Consider the following 23,921-nt stretch of genomic DNA (forward strand, 5'->3'; position numbering starts at 1 on the left):
GCGCCAGGGCGCCCCCCCCCCCCCCCTCAAACTTGCCAAACCTACACAAGGGTCACTTATTTTTGACTTGACAAAGAGATTCCATTTCCTGTAACTGCCCTTGGAAGGTTAAGCAGGGTGCAGAGAGTCTAGATTGAAGCTTTCTTCGGTTTTTATTTCTTCCATCTTCCTAGGTATCAAAAATCATTATAGATCACCGTAGTAAACTCTGTGAAAACTACAAAAGTTGTACAAAATATATAAGTACCTTAATGCACATTTTCACTTAAGATAAAATCAAACATGCAACAACAATAAACCCTATTAAATACACTTATTTAATGACCATCACCATTTATCCTACACTCTTCCCAATATGTACACATTTACAATACCCTTTAAAACACAATGCTACTGGCGACTGCGCAGAGTGATCTGCTCATGTTTACACCATAGTCAAATGAAACCAGCTTTCACAAATACAGAAAAATATATAAAGTCACTAAAATCAATACAGTTCAAATGACGCTAAGAGGTCAGTTACATGGCAGCTTCACAGTAAAAGCCAAGCAGAGATGATAAATATCAGGTCCTGTATAACATTATGATAATCTTAGTGTGGTGTTTGATAGCTAGTCATTATAATTAAGTTTGATACATAGCACAAAAGGCCAGCCCAGGGTAGGGGGATATGCTTGGCTGCAAAAAAAAGCCAAATATCTTATGCTATTTTGTCATTGACAGTGAGCACCAGCAGCAGACAGTTTCATTTTATGATAGCGTTACGATGATTTTATATTATCTTACTATCTTCATCATTAATTTAATTAATCATTTTTCATTATCATCATCATGGCATGGTACACACACTACCTCCCTGTGCCTCCCTGAGAGTCTCTGTTTCCCTGCATGTTACTCCCTGCTTACTGCCATTACAATCCCCTCCTGCTCACTCTGTTCCTCAGCTTCCCTGTCACACACCTGCTCCTCTTCATGGCCATCTCCTCCTTCCACCTGTTGCAGCTACTGCTGTCGCCATAGATGTTTCACTCTGAGCCAGAGCCAAGGCATCTGACACCAGATGCAGAGAGGACAGTGGGGGAGGGGCAGCTCAGTAGGAAATGTAATTGGGCCAGCCTAGTGTCGTTAATTAGAAAATTAACCAATGGGCAGTGGCCTCTGCTTTTGGGGTCTGGCCCCCAAGTGTCGGCACCACCGGTACACCAGATTACCAGTTAAGCACAGGCTATAAGGAAACGTCATAATCTTACCTCTTACCAGCACTATACCAAGCAGAAAAACTGAAGATATTAATGTCTTGTGGTGAAAGTGAACCGTAACAGTAAAGTTGCAGTCTGACAGCTAAACAATGAGCTGAAGTTTACTATAAAGCTCAGGAAAGCTGAGGGAAGCTGCAGAATCAGGTGATAATTCTCTGAAGGTTCATCAGTATGAGCGACCCAATTCACATTAACATTTGATACACTATTATTATATAAATATTGATTTTAGTCGCTTTAAATAAAATATTTAAGGAAGATGTGTTTAACAAGACTACTGCCATGCTAACAGAGACTGTACTGTACGAGCAAATACAAATATCAGCATGGTAACAACATGCTCACCATTCTAATATAATGATTCACCATCTTAATTTGGCATGTTAGCATGCTAACTTTAGCTTGTCAGCACTAAATACATATAGCCTACAGCTGAGGATGCCGGAATTTGGTTCATAATCCAAAGTATTGGACAAATTGCAATTTTGACCAGATAATGATGCTAAAATGTTATAACAATTTGTGCTGTGGGGAACATGACAGTACCAAATTGAATGGCAATCCATACACTTTTTGATGGGAAATCTCAGTCTGGACCAAAGTGATAGACCAGCAGATCAACATTGATATCCCTAGAGTGAAATAATCGTTGAATGGTGTGTTTGAATCTACATGAACATAAACCACATCCGATACATACAACCTGATCAAAACTCTGTGGGGATATCTTTCAGTTAGCCTGCATTCAGTCACACAGCTTGTGCATCTCTTTGACATGAGAATAAATCACAATCAATTTAACAGGAATTAACAGCAATTAGACTCGGAGCCTCATCCATATGGATAAGCTCTAAAGGGGTGGCAGTTTATTCAAATGAGACTTTATCTTTACAGAGCAGCGTCACTTTCCCAGGGCAGGCTCTTTCACTTGTCAGAAATGAACCATCTCACCTCTTTAAAGTTGCAAGCAGTGGGAGCTCCAAAGATGAACATCATGGCAGCCCTCAACATTTCATTTCATTTCTCTTTTTTTCTGTTTATTCCCCACAAGAAACAGATGTCATGACGAATGGCTAGGGAGCTGGCTTTCGACAACAGAATTAATTTCCTTCCTGTAAAGGGGAAGAAACGTGTCAGTGACAGGGTTTATGTGATCTAGATTGAACTGAAAGTATTTCATTTAATCGTGATAGGTCTTTTCACAGTGTTAAACCCATCCATGCTGATAAAAACTGTAACAGGCAATGCACTTTGCTTTCTTGGACGTACTTTGTTGTTTTGTGGTGTCTTTTTTGGATTTAATGACAATGTTGACAATGTGATGTCACACTTAATGTTCACAGTGCTGCTGCAATTGAGTTTAATATGAATATATTTTCATGTATATATAAAACATCAGATACATTTCGGCCTTATAGAATGAAAGAAAAATTCTCGTTAGCAATCATTGTGTACCATTGCTGAAACAAGGAGATGTCAATTGTAGAAAAGACACTGACATCAATGATATTAATTGGTAGTGATCATACATCTACCAGTACTCAAAATATGGTTGGTTAGCTTACAGTACTCTTTCATGTATTCAACTTAAAAAATGTATGCCTCTTCTCAAGAAAATTTGCACCAGGTAAAAATAGATAAGGCAGGTTGTGGGATAATTACTGGATCAAAATAATAAAATAATTGATTCCAAATACTGTGACTCCCAGTTTGTTCTGAACATTTTAGATAAATTTTTTCCTTCAGAATCTGAAGATTTGAAAGTGTAAACAGAAAAACAAGCTCACATACTGTATGTTTCACGTGGATAAATTGGATAAATAAGAGTATTTTATAAAGAAATTGATGAATGCAATTTAGCCACATTTGTGTGGACCTGCAGTTCAGTTTTGTTTCAACAGAACGTGTGGTTTTATCATTAGGCCCAATGTGCCATTGTGAAACATCCACACTGACTCCCACTCACACAGAATGAGTCAACTAATGAAGAAAAACATTTTCCATTAGTTTAGAAGAACATTGTGGCCTCATTTAAAAACCAGTGATAACCACCTGTCATGTGAATGTGACAGCTGCTCCAGTGATAATAAGTTATACTGTAGATTTTAGGTAACCAATAAAGGACCTGAATAGGCAATATTTCAAGAACATGAGCATTCATCAGTCCACTATAACAACAGTTTGTCCTTAGGAGTAAAAGCCCAATTTAGAAATTAAAAATCTATTATTAAGAAAATCATACACTGAATGATAAAGTATGAGCTTCAAAGATCTTACATGTTGTCCAAATCACTCAAGGCCTTACAATGTTTTGCTTGAATTCCTTTTCATCTGTGTTTTAAAATGGACAAGGAGTGAACATCCAAACAAAGATTAAAAATACTATGGGGATTGTTCAAGGCTGGAGAGCTGCTGTGTATTCAAAGACTCTGCTTTGTTCATTAAAATTAAACTGGTGTAATGCAGCCAAATTAAAACAAAATGGTGCATTTACAGGAAATGGTGTGGATGTTATGGTACTGATTTCAGTGGAACTTCATTAGGACACATGGGGCATTTAGAAATAAACACAATGCTAATAAAAAGAATCCCTAATTAGAATAATTGTTTAATGAAGTAAGGTAGGTGAACGATTATCCATTTCCACACTGCGACCAATAGGTGACCCAAAACCCGTTAGAGTAACTGGCAGAATTAGCCTGCATGTATTGATTTGCCGTACCATTCATCATAAATGCGCCTCAAACCTAGTCAATAAAAGCATTTGGAGGCTGAAATGCATACAAGATTGGTTCTGCTGCCGGTGTTCCCTGCGCTGCTCCACAGGCGCACCTCCCCTCTCTAGTCTTCACTCTCTGTTGCGTGCAGGGGGAGCTCAGTCAGCTGGAGACTCCGGGAAGTCTCGCATTTCCGCGACAAATTGCAGACGGCGTTTGTCAACATGTGAACACCGTTCATGCTGAGGATACGTTCCCATTTATTTCACTCAACGTTTCATGCAGACACCTGTCGGGACGTTTTAATCGCCTTGATTGGTGGTCATCATGGATCGTGAGCGGCTAAAGAGGCGCCTGGATTAAACCCACTCAACTCCAGTGTGAGTATCTTTGTTCAGCAAAATTTAACCAATTAAAAACACAGTGAGGAAAATTGAAAATTGTGAGATTTATGGCATATAGAGATTATTCTTTAGCCGAATTACGTTTTTATTAAATTAGTCCATAATAATAAATAATAATAAACTATAAGGTCCCTGAAAAGCATGTGTTTAAGACTTTGTAAGGCTTAAAAACATCCTGGTTACATTTTCTCCCACACTGGAACAGCTGGTATATCTCCCTCTCTGGGGGGTAAAATACTCTTGGTCTACCAGAGACTGAATCACAAACAGGACTGTGTTATGATGCAAGGATACACTGCTGTAAACATTTATACACATACTCCCAACATCTTGCACTTTTCTTGTAATTGTTTTTCTTTTGATTGTAATACAACAAACTGAAACGTTCTCTGCCAACATCTGATCATACAGATTTCCACTGGCTAATTCCTTCCATTATGCCTAAATGGTTTCTCTCGTGCATCTAAGCAAACAAACCCTTTGAGTGACTTTTGTATTCTTTTTCCAGCTCATTGCGAAGGTTTGGTTTGCAGTCTGGGGTGAGATCTGTTGATGTATGAGATGTTTGTGTACTCACTGTTCCTGTTTGACATTTAGTTAATTTTCCTCCCCTGCTTCCCCCATTCTAGTCTATTAAAGGCGCTGCAGCTCTGCTCAGGGTGCTGGGTGGAGGTCCTGACAGATAGGCAGATGACCTTTGGACAAACCCACCTCTGTGGACTCTCAGTGCTGCTTCTAAATCACTAAAGTTGTATTATATTGATAATTGGAGGGAGAAAGAGTGGGAGCTGAGTGCAACAGAAGGAGGACTAGATGTAATATCAGTTGGTAGCACCTCTCCATACCCCATAAATTGCACACACACAAGCCAAACCTCACTCAGGCTGCTGCACCCAGTCCTGCAGTCTGTCTGATCTACTGGGCAGGAAGGTTTCAGGTTGCCCCCGGAGTTTGCGGAACAAATGTGTGGAGCTCCTGAGAAGTCAATGCCATGCTTCTTTTGGCAAGGGCTGACGTTGGAAGGCTTAGGTAATTCTGAAAGTATGAAAGGGGAGAGAGAGAGCGAGAGAGTTGTACCATGTCAGATTGTTTAGACTGGACTCCGGGGGTCTACCACAAATGGAAGAAAAGGATTCTGTAACAGAGAACATTAGGAATGTGGGAGGATTGCATGATACTTAAGTGGCAACAGCTCCAAGCTTCTATTTAAAGAGTTGGTATAGTTTTTAACTTCAGATGACAACAATCTACAGTAATGCAATACTGGCACTGAGTTATTTCTAACATCAACTTTATTTCAGAGAGGATGATTCAGTGTACTCAAACTTTTTAAAATCTGTCACTTCCTTGTTGAGTAATTTTCCTGGTGAATGATGTTGTTCACGGTGATTTTTGTTTTACTTCTCACTCCGATGATGTGTTGTTTGAACAGCACATACTTTACAGTTGCAACGGAAAGTGTTCTCATCCACTGCAGACTTTTTAAAATGTAATCTGTAATTTGTCTCCTCCAAGAGTTGTTTGGTTGAATTTGCATGTACCACATAAAAAGAAAGCTTGTAACCTGTAGTAAAATTACTTAATTAAATGAATCCATTCTGACACACTTAATGACCATGGTCAGTACATAATATGTTGATTTACACTGCAGATTGAGTACTTAGGCCATTATGACTCATATTGCTTTAGAAACCAAGGTTATCCTGAAATGAAAACACTTTTACAACACTTCACCCAACATTTTAACTTTACTATTTAAAGACTGGCTGCAATCTTTAGCTAAGATACACATTTGACCCCCAAATGGAATAAAATAGTAAAAATTCATGAAATGCAACAAATTAAAAATGTCTTTAATTAGCTACATACATGCTGTAGCTTTGAATGAGATCCACTCTGAGTCACCAGCCAAGACAAATATTTGTTTAAAAGCATTATAATGTGTGATCAGGCAAAGTGAAGGTTTAATTATTTATTAATTATTGGTTTTATTATTATTATAAGTATGAAGTTTTACTGCTTACACCTTTTAGATACATATTGACTGTGTGAACAGCTATTGACTCACAATAAAGCAATCAAATACGATCAAGCTGCTACTTCGTCGTGTGGTGATGTTTTGTGTGTGCGAACAAGATTTCTAGTAGTAGGTTATCACACACAATCAAAAGTAGCAGCAGTTGAACAATGCTGGCAGGTTCTGTCTTCAAGTGTTTTTCGTTACATAAGCAGCATCCAAATGCACTCCTGGTTGCAACTCAAGAAAATACATGTGTCAAGTTTGAGGAGAGCATCATGCTTTGGTTGCTAACCAAAGTCACAGCCGAGCTTTTGCCACTTTCTGTCCATTGATTAGGTTAATCAATAGCAAGAATGTAATCAGGCAGAGGAGTTTCCCTGTTCAGAAGTAATTGGCTTGTTTTACCGTAGTTTATAATCTTTGAGCAACAATAAAGAAGAAGTACATGCTGTTTTGTTGCCATTTTCGACTAGAATCTTGGGGTTATCAACAAAAATCAACACGCTGAATCAGACTTTTAATGATCTTTATTCACAACAATTTCCTTCGATATTGTGTTAAGAGCATTTTGTTCTGACAGATGAAAGTCCACTGTTGTCAAATGTTCTTGACAAGACGGTATTAGCCTTTTTATCATTTTGTAATCATAACAAAATAGGAAAAAAAAAAGTTTTTATTGTAATATTTAGAATTATGTAATCTGAAGGGCACATTAAAGGATCATTCCAGTTTATTACAACTCTGATTTGGGGTCTATTGTGAACATTATACTCACATATGCTAATTGCAAAGTTAAATGCAGAGATTTAGGAACACAGATGAAGCAAGAAACATGGCTAACCCAAGGTTGGCCTGAACGTTTTTGGAAGAGAAAACAAAGGTGAAATTAAAGCTTTCAAGCTTTCAGCGTTTGGCGGGCCCTCGCACGTGTAATGCGTCTAGGTGTTAGGCGGCCACGTTGTAGATTCTGGAGCTCTGGCAGTGTGGCTGTGAATTTGGGCTTCGGACGCTGCACAAACGTGTTAATCATCACTTCCTGTGTCCCCTTTGTGGCGCTATATAGTGCAGATGTGAGCTTGTACACTGAAGTTAAATTCCTCTTTCATGGCGAATCATTGATTTTGGATGCCACGCCAAGGACACGCCGTTTCACAAAAACGTCGGTCGGACTAATTCTCTAGGAGGAGTTCGTTAAAGTATGAACTGTAAAAAATCCAAAAATAACCATAAAATTCAAAATGGCCGAATTTCTCTTGTGTTTAGGGCATTGCTCCAAGAGGCTTTTTTGTACATCTGGACATGATACATGTGCCACTGAAATTTCGTACATGTAGGTAAAACATGCTGCTGGGGCTGCTTCGTTGAAGGTCACTTCCTATTGCCAGTAGGTGGCGCTATTACTATGGGTGAATGTTGTCTTATACATGTGTTCAGGGCAAGACTCTTATCAAACATGTAAACTCTGGTACAGATGTGAGCATGTACAGTCAAGTTACAACAACTTCCTGCGTCATGGCGAAGAGTTTAACTTTGCCGCCACGCCACCGCCACACTGTTAACTGCAAAGTCACAAGTTTTACAGCATGGCTTCATCAATGCGTTATGGGCTTTCTGGGACAGTTCTAAAGTTGATATGTCCAACCTGCTAGGAGTAGTGCATAACGGCGCAAAACGTGTCCTTTCCTGTTGCCAGCAGGTGGCGCTATGACTTTGAGTGAATATTGGCATATAGATGTTTTCAGGGTGCGACTCTCATTATACATGTAAAGTTTGGTGCAGATATGAGCATGTATACTGAATGTGCTGATCCTTGTTTTACTGACACTACTGACCCCCGGTGGACATTGACGGTGGTTTTAATTTTCTTAAGTTTAATTTTCCTTCCACCATTTTGTTTTCAGTTGAGCAAAGGGCTATATACCATGTGCACGCAAGACAGTTATTTCTTTTCGATCGAGCCTTGGAAAAGATATGTGAGTGAGCCACATGTAACCATTTACATGGTCATCTTTAGTTCATACTCTATGGATATGTGCTATATGTACTGTTTGCTGTATACTGATTCATGCTTCGTATTGTATTTTGTTTAGTTTTACAGAAACGACCATCAGTAAAGCCTCAGTCTGTCTTACATACGGTTTTCTGGAGTTTTTGTTTGCTATCTGTCTAGTATTGCTCAGGACAGCAGTCGTGAGGACAGAATACTGAAGTTATAACAACTTCCTGTTTCATGGCGATTCATCGATTTTTGGCAGCACGCCATGGGCAAACTGGTCCACTGGTAATAACCATTTGCACAACTTAATTGTCAATGGGTTTGGACTGCACAGCGAAAATTTTAAGTCAAATGAATTAATCCCCTAGGAGGAGTTTGTTAAAGTACAAAGTGTGTAAATTGCCAAATTATGACCATTAAATCCAAAATGGCCGACTTCCTGTTGGGTTTAGGCAATGACTCCAAGAGGCTTTTTTGTACGTCTGGACATGATGCACTTACCACAGAAATTTCGTACACGTAGGTGAAACTGCTCTGTGGGGGGCGCTAGCGAGCCATTTTGCCACGCCCATGTGCGAAACCCATAAAATACAAAATTTTTCACCACTCCTGAATTTTGTGAAAAGTTTGGTGAGTTTTCGAGTATGTTTAGGCCCCTAAAATTGACGTTACTTTGCAGAAAAAGAAAGAAAGAAAGAAAGAAAAAAAAAATCCCTTCAGTTTCAATAGGGACCTCATGATCTGTCTGTTGCGAACATCCATCACAGTTTATCAAGCGCCCCCAGAGCAGTGCTGTATTGTGAGATGATTTTGGCTTTGTGACCACCATAGGAATTGCAGGTGACACCCAGACCACCATAGGAATTGCAGGTGACACCCACTGACTAAAAAATACTTTTTGCCATGCAAAGTCATTGCAAAAATTTACTGTAAAACATATATCCAGGTCCAATAGAAATGACAAAATCTTGAGTAGCCATGTAAGTAAATTATTTTAATGGTATACATGTGTTTCAGAATCAAGTCGCCAGGCTGAGTCAGAGAAGGACTCTTATATGCATGCTCTATGAGATCAAAAGCCTGTTCTCTGCTTGCTATTAATGTCACATTGGTTTTTAAGTGCTGCTAGAGCAAACAACCTGTAGCTATTAAAAAAACATACACGCACAAATGTATACACTTTCATCCATGTATAAATATACAGTTTAGCTGAGGACAACATCTGCACGCCAGATGTCAAGGTGGACTCTGGTGATCTGGCTAATCAAGACAGATACCACTATTAAACAAGAAGTTTAATATTTCTGGTGCTTTTCTTAGTACGTGTCTGCTTTGTTTATTCTGTACTATTGCTTCAACAGTCTGCTTGTTTAACAGATTAAGGAGTAAGATTCCTGTGGACAAACATCATTCTTCAGTGACAGAAAACCATCTTGCTCATCTTTTCTCTTAGTTGGAAGGGAAAAGGAAAGAGAGGACTAGTCCAGCATTATGAGATGGATGAAGCCCACTTCCTGAGATATCTCTGCTCTCAGGGAGCTGTTAGAGTTCCTGCCAAGATTTCATCCATAATCTGATTGTGAAAAGGACCAACGAAAGAAAAAAACAACAACAGATCTCTGAGTACCTCTCAGCAGGGAGTAATTGTTGTTTTTTGTCCTTCAAATTACTTTGACTTTTGATTTCTTTGTCACCCACATACAGAAAGTTTCATTATTACCTCAGTTTGGTATCCCATCCATCTTTGCTTGACTTCCCTATCAACAGGGAGGCTGTCTTATTTCCTTTTGTGGCATTAGTTTCTCTTGTGCCTCCCATTTCCCAGCGTTGGGATTCAGCCAGGTTCCAGTCTCAGTGTACTGTACAAGGTCAGGCTCTTTACACACTTATAAACATGAAGACATGATTAAAATATGTGTCAGGAGAGGCAAGAATATGCATGTTTGCGCTGAGGGCTGACTCTTGGAACTGATTGTCTCCTCTCTTTAACTGATCTTGCGGTCACAGTGGATCCTCTCAAGGTGTTCTTCACATTTGTAAAAGCTTTATTACATGCTAAGATTTTGTAATGTTGATACTGAACAGAGCTGAACATCTGCATACAGCATCCTGCATTTTGTCTCTGGATGAGCATTGTGGGAATTTTCTGTTGCTGTTTAATTGGTATCTTTGCAGCAGAGAATGGGTTGCAGCTGATTTTTGTCAAAGAGGGTATATAGAGAGGAATAAATGAGAGGGTGCAAGACAGTGTTTAAGGAGCATGGCTGGGTGTGTCTGAGTGCATCAAGTGTGTATAAATGTGTATGTCTGAGATGCTGACAAGTCTTTGAGCTAGAGTCGAAGTCAAGTCTCAAGTCTCTCGTGGTTATAATGAATGTTGTGTCACCTGCTGCGTTCAAACCAGGCTGCTTATAAAACTGCATAGCTATAAGGAATTCTGTAACTGTGACCTGTTTTTCACTTACAGAGCACAAACATGTAGCCTGGTGTGTCTACAATTAATGACAGCTCATTACCTACTGTAAGTCAACACATCCTCCAGACTCTCAAACCCAGTGTGACGTTAGGCTACTAAATAAAACTGTAACCTTTTTGCAGCAGACGTTAATAATTAACGTGATGGAAGACAGCGGGACGTAAATGATTACGTTAATCGACCACCACAAGTTTGGCAAGTGATCAAATGCTCATTCATCTTTTCATAACAAACGACAGTGGGAGTTAACCTCGTAGGTCGTAGCTAAAGCAAGAAGCAAGCTAATGTTAGATGACCAATGCTGAGCTGGACATGTTCACTAACCTCAGGTTACTAAACTGTTTTGCGTTCAGCGCTTCTTTTGTTTGGGCCTGGTTGTATGAAGTTTTAAACCCAAAGTTTATGATGAATGGCACAGTAGCTGCCGGTGTTTGTTGTCCTCTCTCACGTGTGGAGCATGTGCAGCTGTGCAATCAGGTTTTAATATTCTGTCACCTTGTCTTCTATGTGAAGGAGGTAGGACACAATGAAAGCACACAGAAGGAACAAGACATAGGCCTGTAGTTTGACAGTAGTAATTGTTAATATTTTGCAGTAGCACAGAAGGTTGAATTGCAAATTTGACACACAGCTGTGGAATCTGTACAGCTGGGGCTAATTAAAAATAATGAGCTTCATGGTTTGCCCATGTAACAGCCACAAGCTACTGATATGATGGCCCTTTATCACAGCTGAACATATTGTTATTACAAATCAGTTTGTGAGGTTCAGTACACTCCTGACAAGAGGTTAAAGACTTCTTCTTAAAAGTTAAGAATCTAATTTTTGTATTTACAGTTAAAAGTGACCTATTCTACAATTCATGTGTGTGAAGACATGATAATTAAAGCAACTATATGTAGAATTTGAAAACATCCATCTTTGGTGCCCCTGGTAGCAGTATCAAAAAGGTCACTGTGGCAGAGAGCAACATATGAGCCTTCTTCGTAGTATAGAATTTAAAGCGAGCCCAATCATTTTCCACAATGATTGTCTCAACAATGCAGTTGACATCTGTGGTTCAGGGTTAAATATCTTAACAAACATTGAATGGATTGCTATGAAATGTGCTACATATATTGAAGGTCCCTAAAGGGTCAATTCTAATGACTTTTGTGATCCCTTGACTTTTCCTCTATACCACCATGAGACATTTTTTCCAGTTTTGTCTCAACCTTTGGATGGCTTACCGTGAAATTTGGAACACACATTCATGGTCCCCGGAGGATGAATCACTGTTATTTCTTCTACCTATCCATAAATATAAATATGATATTTGATATAAGCAAAATAAATTTGCTCGACTTGTTAAACACAACAAAAGTGACCCATGTATTTACTTTATCCAGTAGCTTCGTGACAACTGTGTGATAAATAATGTCAAAACATTCGGATAAAGATACAGAAAAAAAGTAGTAGAGACTGGGGTTTCTACACACAGAATACAACATAAGGTGTAATTTCCAATTGGATTTTGATAGTTGTGTTAGAAAAAAGAGAGGAGACCATCACCAGAGATAACAGCTCTTGCTTTCTTGACCTCATGGGTAGAAATACAAACACAGGGGTTAATAAACACAAATAGTTTTACCCACTTGGCCTGAATAGATTCAACACATTGGATGGTGATATCTTGAGCAAAGTTGATATTTTGACCTGAGGATGGGGAAAGAGGAATACTGTGTCCAAAATGGAAAAAAAATTCATCCTAAGGGAGCATGGCTGTGCTTTATAAATTCCACGGCAATCTGCCCATTTCATTCAGCCCTTTCTCATAGAAATGGGAAATTTTGGTCAGGGGAAACAGATTTGAATTAATTCTCTGGGGACCATCAATATCCAAGCCATCAAAGATAACTGCTGTTGGTTGGTTTATTACTTTGGTCCAGACTGAAATATCTGAACAACTATATGATGAATTGGCATGTAATTTTGTGGATGAATCCTAAAAACTTTGGCGATTCCCTGAGCTTTTTCTCTTGTGCCACAATGAGGCTGAAGTTTTTGGTGTTTAGTGAAATATCTCAAAAACTGTTACATGGACGACAATGCAATTTGGTACACAGATTCATGCCCCCTTCAGGTTGATTGCAATAACTCTGAGAAGAAAATTTTACTTTCCAATGCTTTGGTTTGTGACTAAATACCTGAAAGCTAATGGAATTCCCATTAGCCTCAGTTTGAACTGTTGGTATTGTAATTTCAGAGAATGTAGACTAAATATAGACTAGAGAAAGATATTACCAGTACAGTAGCTACTTAGGAGAAAGGAAAACAACATCCAAAGAGAACATAGATCATACAATGCAGTAGATAGGTTTAGCCTATTTTAGATGTATGTAGCTTATACTTACTGTGCATCCTGATGGATGAAATAATATCAAGGCTTGCCTATTTAGGAAAAGCAGCCTTGAGTCTGCAAGATTCCAGATAATCTGACAAATTCACTGTGTAAACAACCCATTGCACCGCCAACAGTTAATATCCCATTCTGGCTTTGATACCAGATCCGTCTTGATATTTTGTGCTCTTAGGACAACAAATGCATCTAATGTCATGATGAATGCAGGTTTTTATTTTGAGTCAGCAAGATTTTTGATGGTGGGGTTTCACCTCAGTCAATCCTACCTGCTCTTTGCTTCCCACCACAGATTGATTTCTAGACCAAAGAGGTCTAAAGGCTGTCTTTCCTGCTCTTTCTCACACTGATCTCATCTCTGCTGCTTTGCTTCTCCACTCTGTGCTGTACCAATGACTCTCACTGTCCTCTGTCATATTTCCAAGTCTCTCTCTTCTCCCACACTTTTTAATGGGCATCATAGTTTGATAGTTACAGAGAACAGAAAGTATAACAATTACCTGTATTTGTACAAATAAAGATGTGCAGAGACATGAAGAAAATTACACAAGAGAACATTAGCATTCCTTGATATGATGCCTTACAAAACACTGCTAGAAAGGGCTCCACACTTCATTAAAAAAGCATGAAAACAAAAAAATGGAAGCATAAGACATATAAAGGTAAGGCCAGAATCAGGATTAGTATCAGCAGTAGCACTATTCACTAATAACTCAACTATTAACTACTGTCGATGTCAGAGTTACACTTAGCCCACCTCTGTCTACTGATATTTCATTAACTTAGGCCCATAACACCTTAGAATCAAAAATTAGTTCTTTACCCAACTCCAGTGTCTTCCCATGCAGGCTCGCACACATTACCATGCATTCCTGACAAGTCTGCAAGGGCCCAGAGCTGTGCTATTATGAAATCTAGAAGTGTGTAAGGGTTTTCTTCTAGACTTTTCAACCCCTTTGTGCACATATTGTGCAAGTCTGCGCTGATGTAGACTTTGCTTGAGTAACCCACAATTTATAGCATTGTTGCAACATTAAAACTGAGATGAGGGGAATAATAATAATATAATAATCTTTATTTGTAGAGCACTTTTCAAAAACAAGTTACAAAGTGCTTTAACAAGTGTAAAGACAATAATACCCAATGGAATGCTGTGAGCATAAGAAAATCAACACATGGAAGGAGCTGGCAAGACCAAATGTACATGTACACAGGTAACAAGCGAGCACTGTGTGTTAGTTGACTATCCTACAATGATATGATCATGATTGAAAATGTCTTAAAGGGGTACTCCAGCGATTTAGTATGGCACTTCTCATTATGCAACTTGGTAGTGTCTTTCATGAGACTCTCCCTGCCTAAATGCTGATGTCTGTCAAACTCCATGCCCTCAGTTAGGGCACAGGCTTTCTGTTAATTTTGTTTAGTTTCTAAACCCCGGTTGAGATAACCCCGTAGTTCGCACCCTGACCCCGATGACATCACTATGATATCATCAGGGTTATTTCTTCAGGCTTTGGAAAGTTCCCTCCAAAGCAGCAGATAACTGCTGAAAACCTCTTCAGGCTTTTACCCACTTCAAGCATTGTCAAGTCATTTAAGAATTTGCTAGCAGTAACAACTAGAGTAGGCTACAGGACAGGCTTGCCTTACAGTTATGATGGCAATCTGCCAAACACTTCTGTGGGTGGAGCTCCTCATTTACTTACAGTGATCAACTATTTTTGCTGGAATTGCTTTCATTACTTTAATGGAACAAAATCAAGTGATGTTGCCCATGTTGCCTGAGGTGTAGGGGGCTTTCATTAAACTCTGAATTTGCACCTTTAATGATTTAAGTGTGAACATGTTGAGTCACACAAGTTTTTATTGGCGGCAATTTGACAAGCCCCTGTTGTGTAGCAAGAAAGAAGCCCTGTAGAATTAGAGAATGCTCCTTGTAGTTCGCTAGAACTGGTGCAGTGGGATTGTTAAATTTTGCAAACTCTGCAACAAAAGAAAAATAAATATGTTACTGCCTGAGGAAGTGTCAGAGAAGAAAAACATTTTACACTTCAGTGTCTGAAATGCATTAGCACTGGACCCTAGAAATAATAATACCTACTTTCTTATTAATCATGCGGAGGGAAAAGAGAACAAAATGCATGCACTTGTCACACTGCGTGCCCACCTGTATCAATACCTAACTTGGTTTTCTCTGTGAAAAACTGTGATCTTTAAAATAGTATTTCCTGGTTAACAAAACAGAGCTCTCAGCGGGCTTTTAGCTCACAGAGAATAATTGTGTGTTTTTAGTTTTGAATTGCAGAGTAACTATTTTTGTGACCTTGAAAGTCTCTTAATAGAGTTATTTTTGCATTTGCTATATATCCCTCATCATAAAGCAAGGGCTCTCCATCCAGCAGACCACACACACACACACTGCAGCTGACCTCAAACATTTTAGAGGTGACTTGCGCTATAGAAGAAAGTATAGCTTGAAATTCACATACTGGTGCCCCAGATGAGGAATAAAGCTCCCTCAAATACCCTAATATTAAAAATGGTCATTGTACCCTCAAAAGAAACTACAATGCTCCAAATTCAGTGAAAAGAAAACAGAAGTCATTTAAAAAGAAAGAAAGTCATGTGTTGTGTTTTTACAACTGTTTCTGATTTACAGGAGAGGAGGAAATGATGAAGACTGGGGAGCATGTAAGGAATGAAGAAAAATGATGAACTGCATGATGAATGGACACATAAGGACACACAACCTCCTGTAGGTGAAGCTCTGAAAGAAGAATTTCCCAGCTCCATTTTCTACGTGCCTACTCTGCTTGTATGTCAGTATGTCACTATCAGACTGCATAAATGGAAGCAACACCCAAACAGACCACCATTACAGCCTCCACAGCTTGCCCATGGCTGAAAACTATGGGAAAAGGACATTTTTTGACTTCAATCACACAAATGTGCCCGAAACTCTGGATGTCAAGTGGGTGCCCCTCTTGTCATTGTCTAACCTGAGGAGCATCTCAAAAGTCAAAGTGGTTAGCTTCCTGATTGGCTTGACACTGACGTTCCTGATCATGGCTTCCTACATCCTGACATGGGACAAGAAACGACTTTTGCTCACCCCCTCACCCTTTCAGCTCAGATCTGTGGGTGTCCCAAACAGCACAGCAACAGCTGACGATTCTTCTGAAAAGATTTTAATAGACATGAAACTGCTGGTGAAAATCATCAGCTCCAAACTGGAATACAAACCTAGGAACGTGCCTGATGAAAAGGATGTCATTGAAACGGACTCCCATGTAAGTCTGTGGGAAAACGGTCTGTCCCATTTTCATCAGTAGACCAACTAAAATAAAAAGGCTGTTTTTGTTTTTGCAATGTTTTCATCCAACAATGACAAAAATATGCTGGCAAATGATAATTCAGTCTATACTGGAAAATTTTAATAAGCAACCGATCATTTGTTTGTTGTCAAAAGTGAATTGTAGGCGACTGACAAATAACAAACACCTTACAATCAACCCTGCAGTAAATGGCTGTTTAGTGAAGCTTATAATACCCAGTGTTTGTTGAGACTGACAGAGGTTGTTGATGCAACATGTTTTTAGGGCTTTTAAGTAAATATCAGGTTATGTGTTGTTAAGGGCCTTCTGACTGCTGTTACTACGTGCTAATGTACTGTAATTGGTAAGTTTGGTATATGTTCTCATCTTACTTTTCCACATTGTCCTACATCATCTTGCAGTGTTTAAAAGCTAAAGCATCAGCAATCCTGACAGTTAAAATGTAAATCCCAGTTACAGAGGTAGCAACACAAGTGAGTCAGTAATACCAATCAGTACAAAGTGTCAGTGATAGATTTTTTAAAGAATAATGAAACTAACAACTGTACAAAATGGCCAAATACTGACGGGCTAAATGCATCAGTTGCAAAAATGTAAAATCATGTCTTGTCTTGTGGCACTAAATCATGGATGTTTTGATACTTTTGATGTCATGAGAACTTGTAACCTTTTAACAGTGTAAATAACATGAATTCAAGGTGATAAATAGTTGCTTTTCTCTGTGAAAGTAGAAACTGCCATATTTTGCCAGACACCTTAAAAGTCCCATAGATACTGAAAGAGTACACTGTAGAAGGACTGCTGCAAGAGTAACAAATGTTACCTCTGACAGTTTCAATATCCTTCTCAAAATCATGATTTACCAAAAGGCTACACTGTTCTATACAGTGTCCCTGTTATTTTGTCCTCCCTCTGAATTGCCTAATGTCATTTTGTTCCTCTCTGCAGTTGTTTTCTGTAATTCCTCGCCATTTCCTGCCCAGCATCAAGAGCCCTTGCTGGTATGAGGAGTTCTCCAGTAAACTTGGCAATGACCTGTACAGGAGGAACCTCTTTACTCTGCGCTCAAAGAGCTTCAGGGGAGTGTGTGACCGCCTGAGGACCAACTTCCAACAGCACTTATACCACAGAAACGGCAAAGTGTTTCGTCTTCGCTGCTTGCCGTTCTTCTACATCATCGGCCAACCAAAGTGTGGCACAACGGACTTGTTCCACAGGCTGCTGCTGCATCCGGAAGTCAAGTTCAACACGATGAAGGAGCCACATTGGTGGACGAGGAAACGCTTTGGTAAGTTATCAGGAGATGGTTATTTATGAATGTTTCAATGATTTAGTCAAAAGTTTGTTAAAGCTAGCCGATGGATGGAGAGATATTTAATTAAACAATTACTGAGTAAATAAGGCAGCTTAATGGATAATTAAAATAACTGTTCATGTCAGCACTGCTGTTGTGTCCTTATTTCTTTTTCCTCTTTGTCTTCTGCCAATGTGCCTAAATGAACATTTAAAATGCACAACATAAATTTAAAACATAAAATTTTGATTCAGAATTCACAATCAAATCAAGAGCAAATCATTTTTAGTATAAAATGTTCAAATGTAGAGATAAATAAGATAGAAAACTAACCCACCACCAATGACTACAGCTGAAGAACAACTGCAGCTGCTTTCTAATAAAATGCTCCATTACTTCTTTTCACTTTCACTTTACTTTGAGCCACTTGCTGGAAGTGTTGTGTATTAACTGTATTATGTAAAAAAACATTGTACTGTGTCTGTCATCTGCCTGTTTTATTTCCCTGTATTTACATAGTTCTATGTTTGTGCATGAAAGTACTTTGTGAGTCAAATTATTTTTATGTGCTGGCAGACCTGACCAAAACACTTTTAATTAAATTAATTATATGGTGAAGAAATCTATTAAAGAGTATATAATGAGTGTTATTTTGGTATAACTCTGGTTGCAGGTTATATCCGTTTCAAAGACGGCTTCCAGGAAAAATTTCCTGTGGAAGATTACTTGGATCTGTTTGACTTGGCAGCCTACAACATCCAAGAAGAAATCAGTGGAAATTCATCTGGAGACCACCACACACTCCAGCTCATAACAGGTGCACACATGTGCAAGTGTTTGTGTGTGTGTAGGTGGATATGATTAAGTATTGTTAGTGACCATTGTGCATCAGACAGAAGAATCTCTTGCCTTTATAGTTTTCATTTGGTATTTTCTGAAGACCTTTGAATGGTGAAAACAATTGGATCCTGACGATGATTCAAATTACAGCCCTGTCATCTCCCTTTCCTTTATTGTCAGGCCTCCCTCATTTTCAGTGGATTTCCCACAAGTGGCCCTGACCTCAGGAGCACTATAGTGGTGCTCCCATTATTCTAGATATTCTGTGGTCAAAGAGAACAGCATAGTGTCTTTTGAAGTGTACATAGAATCTCAAATGTCTCTGAGTGTTGTCATAACCACCTTTATTCACTTTCTATGCATCTGTGATTATACATGAGGTTGACTTTGCCCCCCTGGACCTAGCCCTGAGAGGGAAATCCTTAATATTAACTTGGTTATGCAGGTTTTTGAGAACTGTGCTGATGATGTGTTTTGATTACTTGGCTTTGGTTGCTGAAGTATAACAAACTCCTTATTTGGATTTTGCATGGTTACTGATATGAAATGACACTATTCATTTCTTTAATGTAAAACGCGCAACTGTAGTGTCACAAATCTGTTCAAGTGTAGATTAGAAAGACACCATGTATAGACAGCAGACAGACCCAGATAAGGAAAGTGTTTGCAACATCTCTTGCATATTTTGGCCTGAAATTCAGCTCAACCTTGTTACATTCTTATGCCTGAGTGTCTGTACTTCTCATTTTCTTGTTTCTTCATCTGCATTTTAAATGAACTGTTGTTACCCAAAGTGATGCTAAGACTGTCAATGTCTTGCCAGGTGAAGCCAGTGCGTCCACTATGTGGGACAACCAAGCCTGGAGCTATCTTCACGGAGACAGGGAGGAGACAGAGCCCCCGTTCCTGGCCCAGGACTTCATCCACACAGTCCAGCCTGGTGCCAAAATAATCATCATGCTTAGAGATCCTGTAGAGAGGTACTGTAGAGAAATCTATCCACACATCTGCCTGTATAGATACAGATGTGATTTTCTCTGGTGAAACAATTTGGTTTGGATTGCTACCAATGTATTTTCCTATAATTTGTCATTGTTGCAGAATAAATTTGTTTTAAATCATAACTCCTATTGTACATCCAGCAAAATGTCCTTTTGTAGTTCCAACTGGCTTGCAACTCTGTTTCTTCCTGTTCCCAGGCTTTATTCTGACTACCTGTACTTTAAGATGGCCAACAAGTCAGCAGAGGACTTCCATCAGAAGGTCATAGAGTCTGTAAAGTTGTTTCAGTCCTGCCTGTCTGAGAGGTCACTTAGGTCCTGCATCTACAACACCAGTCTCTCCAACACCATGCCGGTTAGCTGAAATGATGTTCTTACTTTTCTGAATGTCAGTTTGCACAAGAATAATTACAGCTTATAAATCTATATTTAATTGAACCAAACAACATCCATCCAATTTCTTCTTTGAGTATTTCTGCCTCCAAGCGGTTGGAAATGGATATTACTGCACTGAAGTGCATCTCATTCTGTGCAGGGAAAAATACAACCAGCTCACTGCCCAGAGTGACTCCAGACCCTTCAGCATATATCCTGTCAGGCAGCGCTCCCTCAGGAGTAAGCTGAGTTATGAGCTCTGTCGGTTGTCACCCCTAATCACAACATGAAGGTGACAGCACTGTTATCTTGGGATATTTACTACAGTAAAAGCAGCAATCAGCTCGACCTGAAAGCATTGGAACAGACATAGAATCCATCTCAAATCACACAAAAACATTCAGGAGAAACACCATTAGTTTCTCTTTGTTTACATGATGAAGATGAGGGCTTTCAAACCTATTTTAGTTTGTGCCACTCTACTAGGCACAGTATCTTAGTTTCAGCTGTTGGTGTTATGCTGTGGTGCCCTCTTAAGGATTCATAGTGTCAGTGCATGTTGATTAAATAAAAATATGTCACTCTTAATTTTACAATTCAACAAACAGGAATAAAACAATGACTTAAGGAAGGAAATGATCATTACAATTATTGCTAAGTGTGGGTCACATTAGTTAGCTTCACATTAGAAGTATAATTTGCTCTTCCCATTTATACTGAATGCATTCATCATGTCCCCTGTTGGTTTGTTTCAACTTGTGACTGCTGTTCCTGTAAAAACAAAACTGTGTTCTGTGTGTTGATTTTTGAAACACCTTCCGGTACATTGTCAACAATTTGACAACAACATTTTTTTTTGACTGGTCTGACCTTAAGCACGCTGAAACACGAGCTGACAGTTTCACTTTCTAGTCCTAGCACTTGTGCGCTACACTGAAATAAAGAAAGAGCTCAATGTGTTCACAAATCTCTTTGGAGATAGTTGTTGCTTTGAAAACTCATATTAGTATTGATAGCAGAGCTCTTTCTGTAGCTGACCTGTCAGTGTAACAGTATTTTTAATAGTGAGAAAGTTACTTTAAAGTGTAAAAATTGAAATTGATAGTTATAAGGCTTGCTATACTCTTTATTTTTCTTACTGTCGACAAATACTGTGAAAAAGAACAAAACCAAAAATGTGAATTGGTAGTTAGTTTTAAATGTAAATTCTTAAAGATGATCAGAAATACATACACTTTTTTTAAAGGATAAATCATTTCTTAAATATATTAGCTCCTGTAGTTTTTAGAATATGTTTGTCAAACAGCAGTAAATAGTGCCAGTGAAAGTGAACTGCTAGTTCTCTCCTTATGCACATATTGGCGTGTGAGAGATGCACTGCAAACTAGCACATCAACATAACATTACTGTTATCTGCAGAAGTCAAGCATGGAGAGGAGACAACACAAGTTTACGGGATTGTTGTTCCCACAGTTCACTTTCATGGTGTTTTTTTCTCTTACCTCATTACCAGAAGGATAGTTCCGCTTCATCCTCTCATCAAAGTTGTAAAGATTGACACCCACTTTGACAGTTACCATGTGTAGGGTAATTTGCAGGTCCCTTATGCATAGTGAGTGTCTAGGGTATCTGCTAGGCTGGCACCGGCAACAGAGGAAAGCAGTCAGGCCAGAACATGACTACATAAAATAAGTGGACATAGCCACCATGACGTCAACCGTTGGTTTGATTTTTCCTCACAGGTGAGACTAAATTTGGGGATGTACATCATCTTCTTACTGGACTGGCTGACAGTTTTCCACAGGGAGCAGATTCTAGTTCTCCGACTAGAGGACTATGCAGCCAATCTTAAAGTGACAATCAAGAAAGTTTTTGATTTTCTGAGTGTAGGTATGTATACAAAAAGCTACAGTAACAGTGGCTGATTCTTTCACAAGCCTTCACTTTCGTATTGTTAAGGACTCTGACACCAACCTCCCATCCTCCACGCAGGTCCCCTGTCGAAGCAGGTAGAGGCAGCACTGACCAAACGGCCCATGTCTAACACTCGGCGGGCGGCAGACAGGAACCTGGGTCCTATGCTTCCCGCCACCAGAGACCTCCTCAGGGAATTTCACCAGCCCTTCAACCATAAACTGGCCAGTGTGTTGGACAACAAAGCCTTCCTCTGGAGTAACACCTGAAGGGTCATGAGCATGGGCAAAATGTGGACAGATGTGAATGACCAACCAGAGCTGAAAGCTACATCAGGAATGCCTATTGATAGAAATGAATTACAAAAGGGAGAACTCATACGCCGGTGTATAGTTGTAAATGGAATTATATGAAGCTCTGAATAAGTGTGAGTTTTGTTTGTGGTATTTATTTGAAAGAATGTGAGTGACTCATCCAATCAAGATGATATTTAAAAGAAACTGAATTTGTGTTAAAATTTGATGTTTTACATTGTTAAAAGGCCATTTTACTGCTGCTCCACACAATGCACTGTTAGAGTCTCCACTAATACAATAACGTACACCTCTTGATAAAGTTTTTACTTAACTTATGGTTTAAAACACTGGGTTGTAATTCACATTACAAATTCTCATTCACATAGAGAAACATTTCCTGTCCTGTTTTTATTGTTAATTTTTTTATTAACAAGAAAGATAAAAAAAATCATTTCAGAGATTCGAAAAGAGAACAGTCCTCACATAGGCATACATAATTTAATTACAGCACTGATTTGTGCACATTGTGTGTCTGGGGAAAGTCATCAGGGAACATTCTGAAAGCTGAGATATCTTAATACCAGCAGTCATTGTGTCGTTAAGTGTTAACCTCTTAAACCTCACTGACCCGACAGTGGGTCAGTCAGTAGGCCTACACAAACTCATAGTGCAAACTGTTTGAACCTATACAAATTTAATGGAGATCTCAAAGTAGCACTGAAATGATTAGTCCAAAAATCAACTGATCACTTGAAGCAACATTTTGTAAGAGTTGGTGTGACCCCTACCATTTCAGAGTGCAATTCACCGCTTTCATAAATAAGGACAGCTGTTGTCTTTGTTATGATAAATATTACCATCGAAAACTAGCAAGTTGACAACTTTACTAACACAGCCAAACATCAAGCAAGCCAACAACACAAGACATAGCAAACCAGCTAATAAGTTAGTACTTACTAGTCCAACAGAAAGAATGCCAGCTCAGAGTCTCTCATGCAGCCTTTTATTTCAGGCAGCTCCATATCCGGGAGCCTCTTGCATGGTCACTCCCCTTTTCTCTTCCATAGGCTCAGGCAGGACACCAGCACTCTCTACCAGCTGTTATTTCATGGTAGAAAAGTTACATAATGTTGCTTGGTTGCTCACTGCTAGCTATAAATCTTGAACTGATGTCAGCAAACATACTAGATAACACACTTGGACATCTGTAATGTTACTGTAAGTGCTCTTGCGTCGTTCTAGCTTTGTTGGCTAGCTTTATAGGTCTCTTGCTTGGTCAGTCTCTCTTTTTCTCTTCCTTTCTTCATCTGACAATGTCTTCTTAGGTCTCTTTGCAGTCTCTGCCATGATATCCACACTGACAATACCGAGCTAGCTTCTTCCAAAGAACTTAAATTGTATATTATATACTCTTCGCTTCTTCTTATAGCTTGCTTGCTGTTGGTGTGAGACATGGTGCCTTTAGAGTTAGATTTCAATTCGGGATTCCAGTGTTACATGGAGCGGTAGCTTCCGCAAGAAGCTCTATTACAAGTCAGTGTACCATAAAAATTATTTTGAAGCTGTAAGTTCATTATCAAGCAGATGTTCTCT

General features: G+C 39.1%; 1 protein-coding gene across 2 annotated transcripts; it reads left to right on the forward strand.

Moving 5' to 3' along the window:
- Window positions 1-4,127: 4,127 nt before the first annotated feature.
- On the forward strand, window positions 4,128-22,463 carry LOC123983937 (carbohydrate sulfotransferase 15-like). 2 transcript variants are annotated; one of them, XM_046070394.1, is made up of 8 exons: window positions 4,131-4,356; window positions 15,933-16,563; window positions 17,557-17,896; window positions 18,576-18,719; window positions 19,566-19,722; window positions 19,942-20,098; window positions 21,861-22,008; window positions 22,111-22,463. In XM_046070394.1, exons 2-8 carry the CDS (start codon window positions 16,099-16,101, stop codon window positions 22,299-22,301), a joined length of 1,602 nt encoding a protein of 533 aa, XP_045926350.1. In that variant the 5' UTR covers window positions 4,131-4,356; window positions 15,933-16,098; the 3' UTR covers window positions 22,302-22,463. The 2 variants fall into 2 exon arrangements, with proteins under 2 accessions (XP_045926351.1, XP_045926350.1); XM_046070395.1 differs by lacking the exon at window positions 21,861-22,008 and having other exon boundaries at window positions 4,128-4,356; window positions 22,111-22,271.
- The last annotated feature ends 1,458 nt before the right edge of the window (window positions 22,464-23,921 follow it).

This window comes from Micropterus dolomieu, linkage group LG15 (genome assembly GCF_021292245.1).
Source record: "Micropterus dolomieu isolate WLL.071019.BEF.003 ecotype Adirondacks linkage group LG15, ASM2129224v1, whole genome shotgun sequence".
Taxonomy (NCBI): Eukaryota; Metazoa; Chordata; class Actinopteri; order Centrarchiformes; family Centrarchidae; genus Micropterus; species Micropterus dolomieu.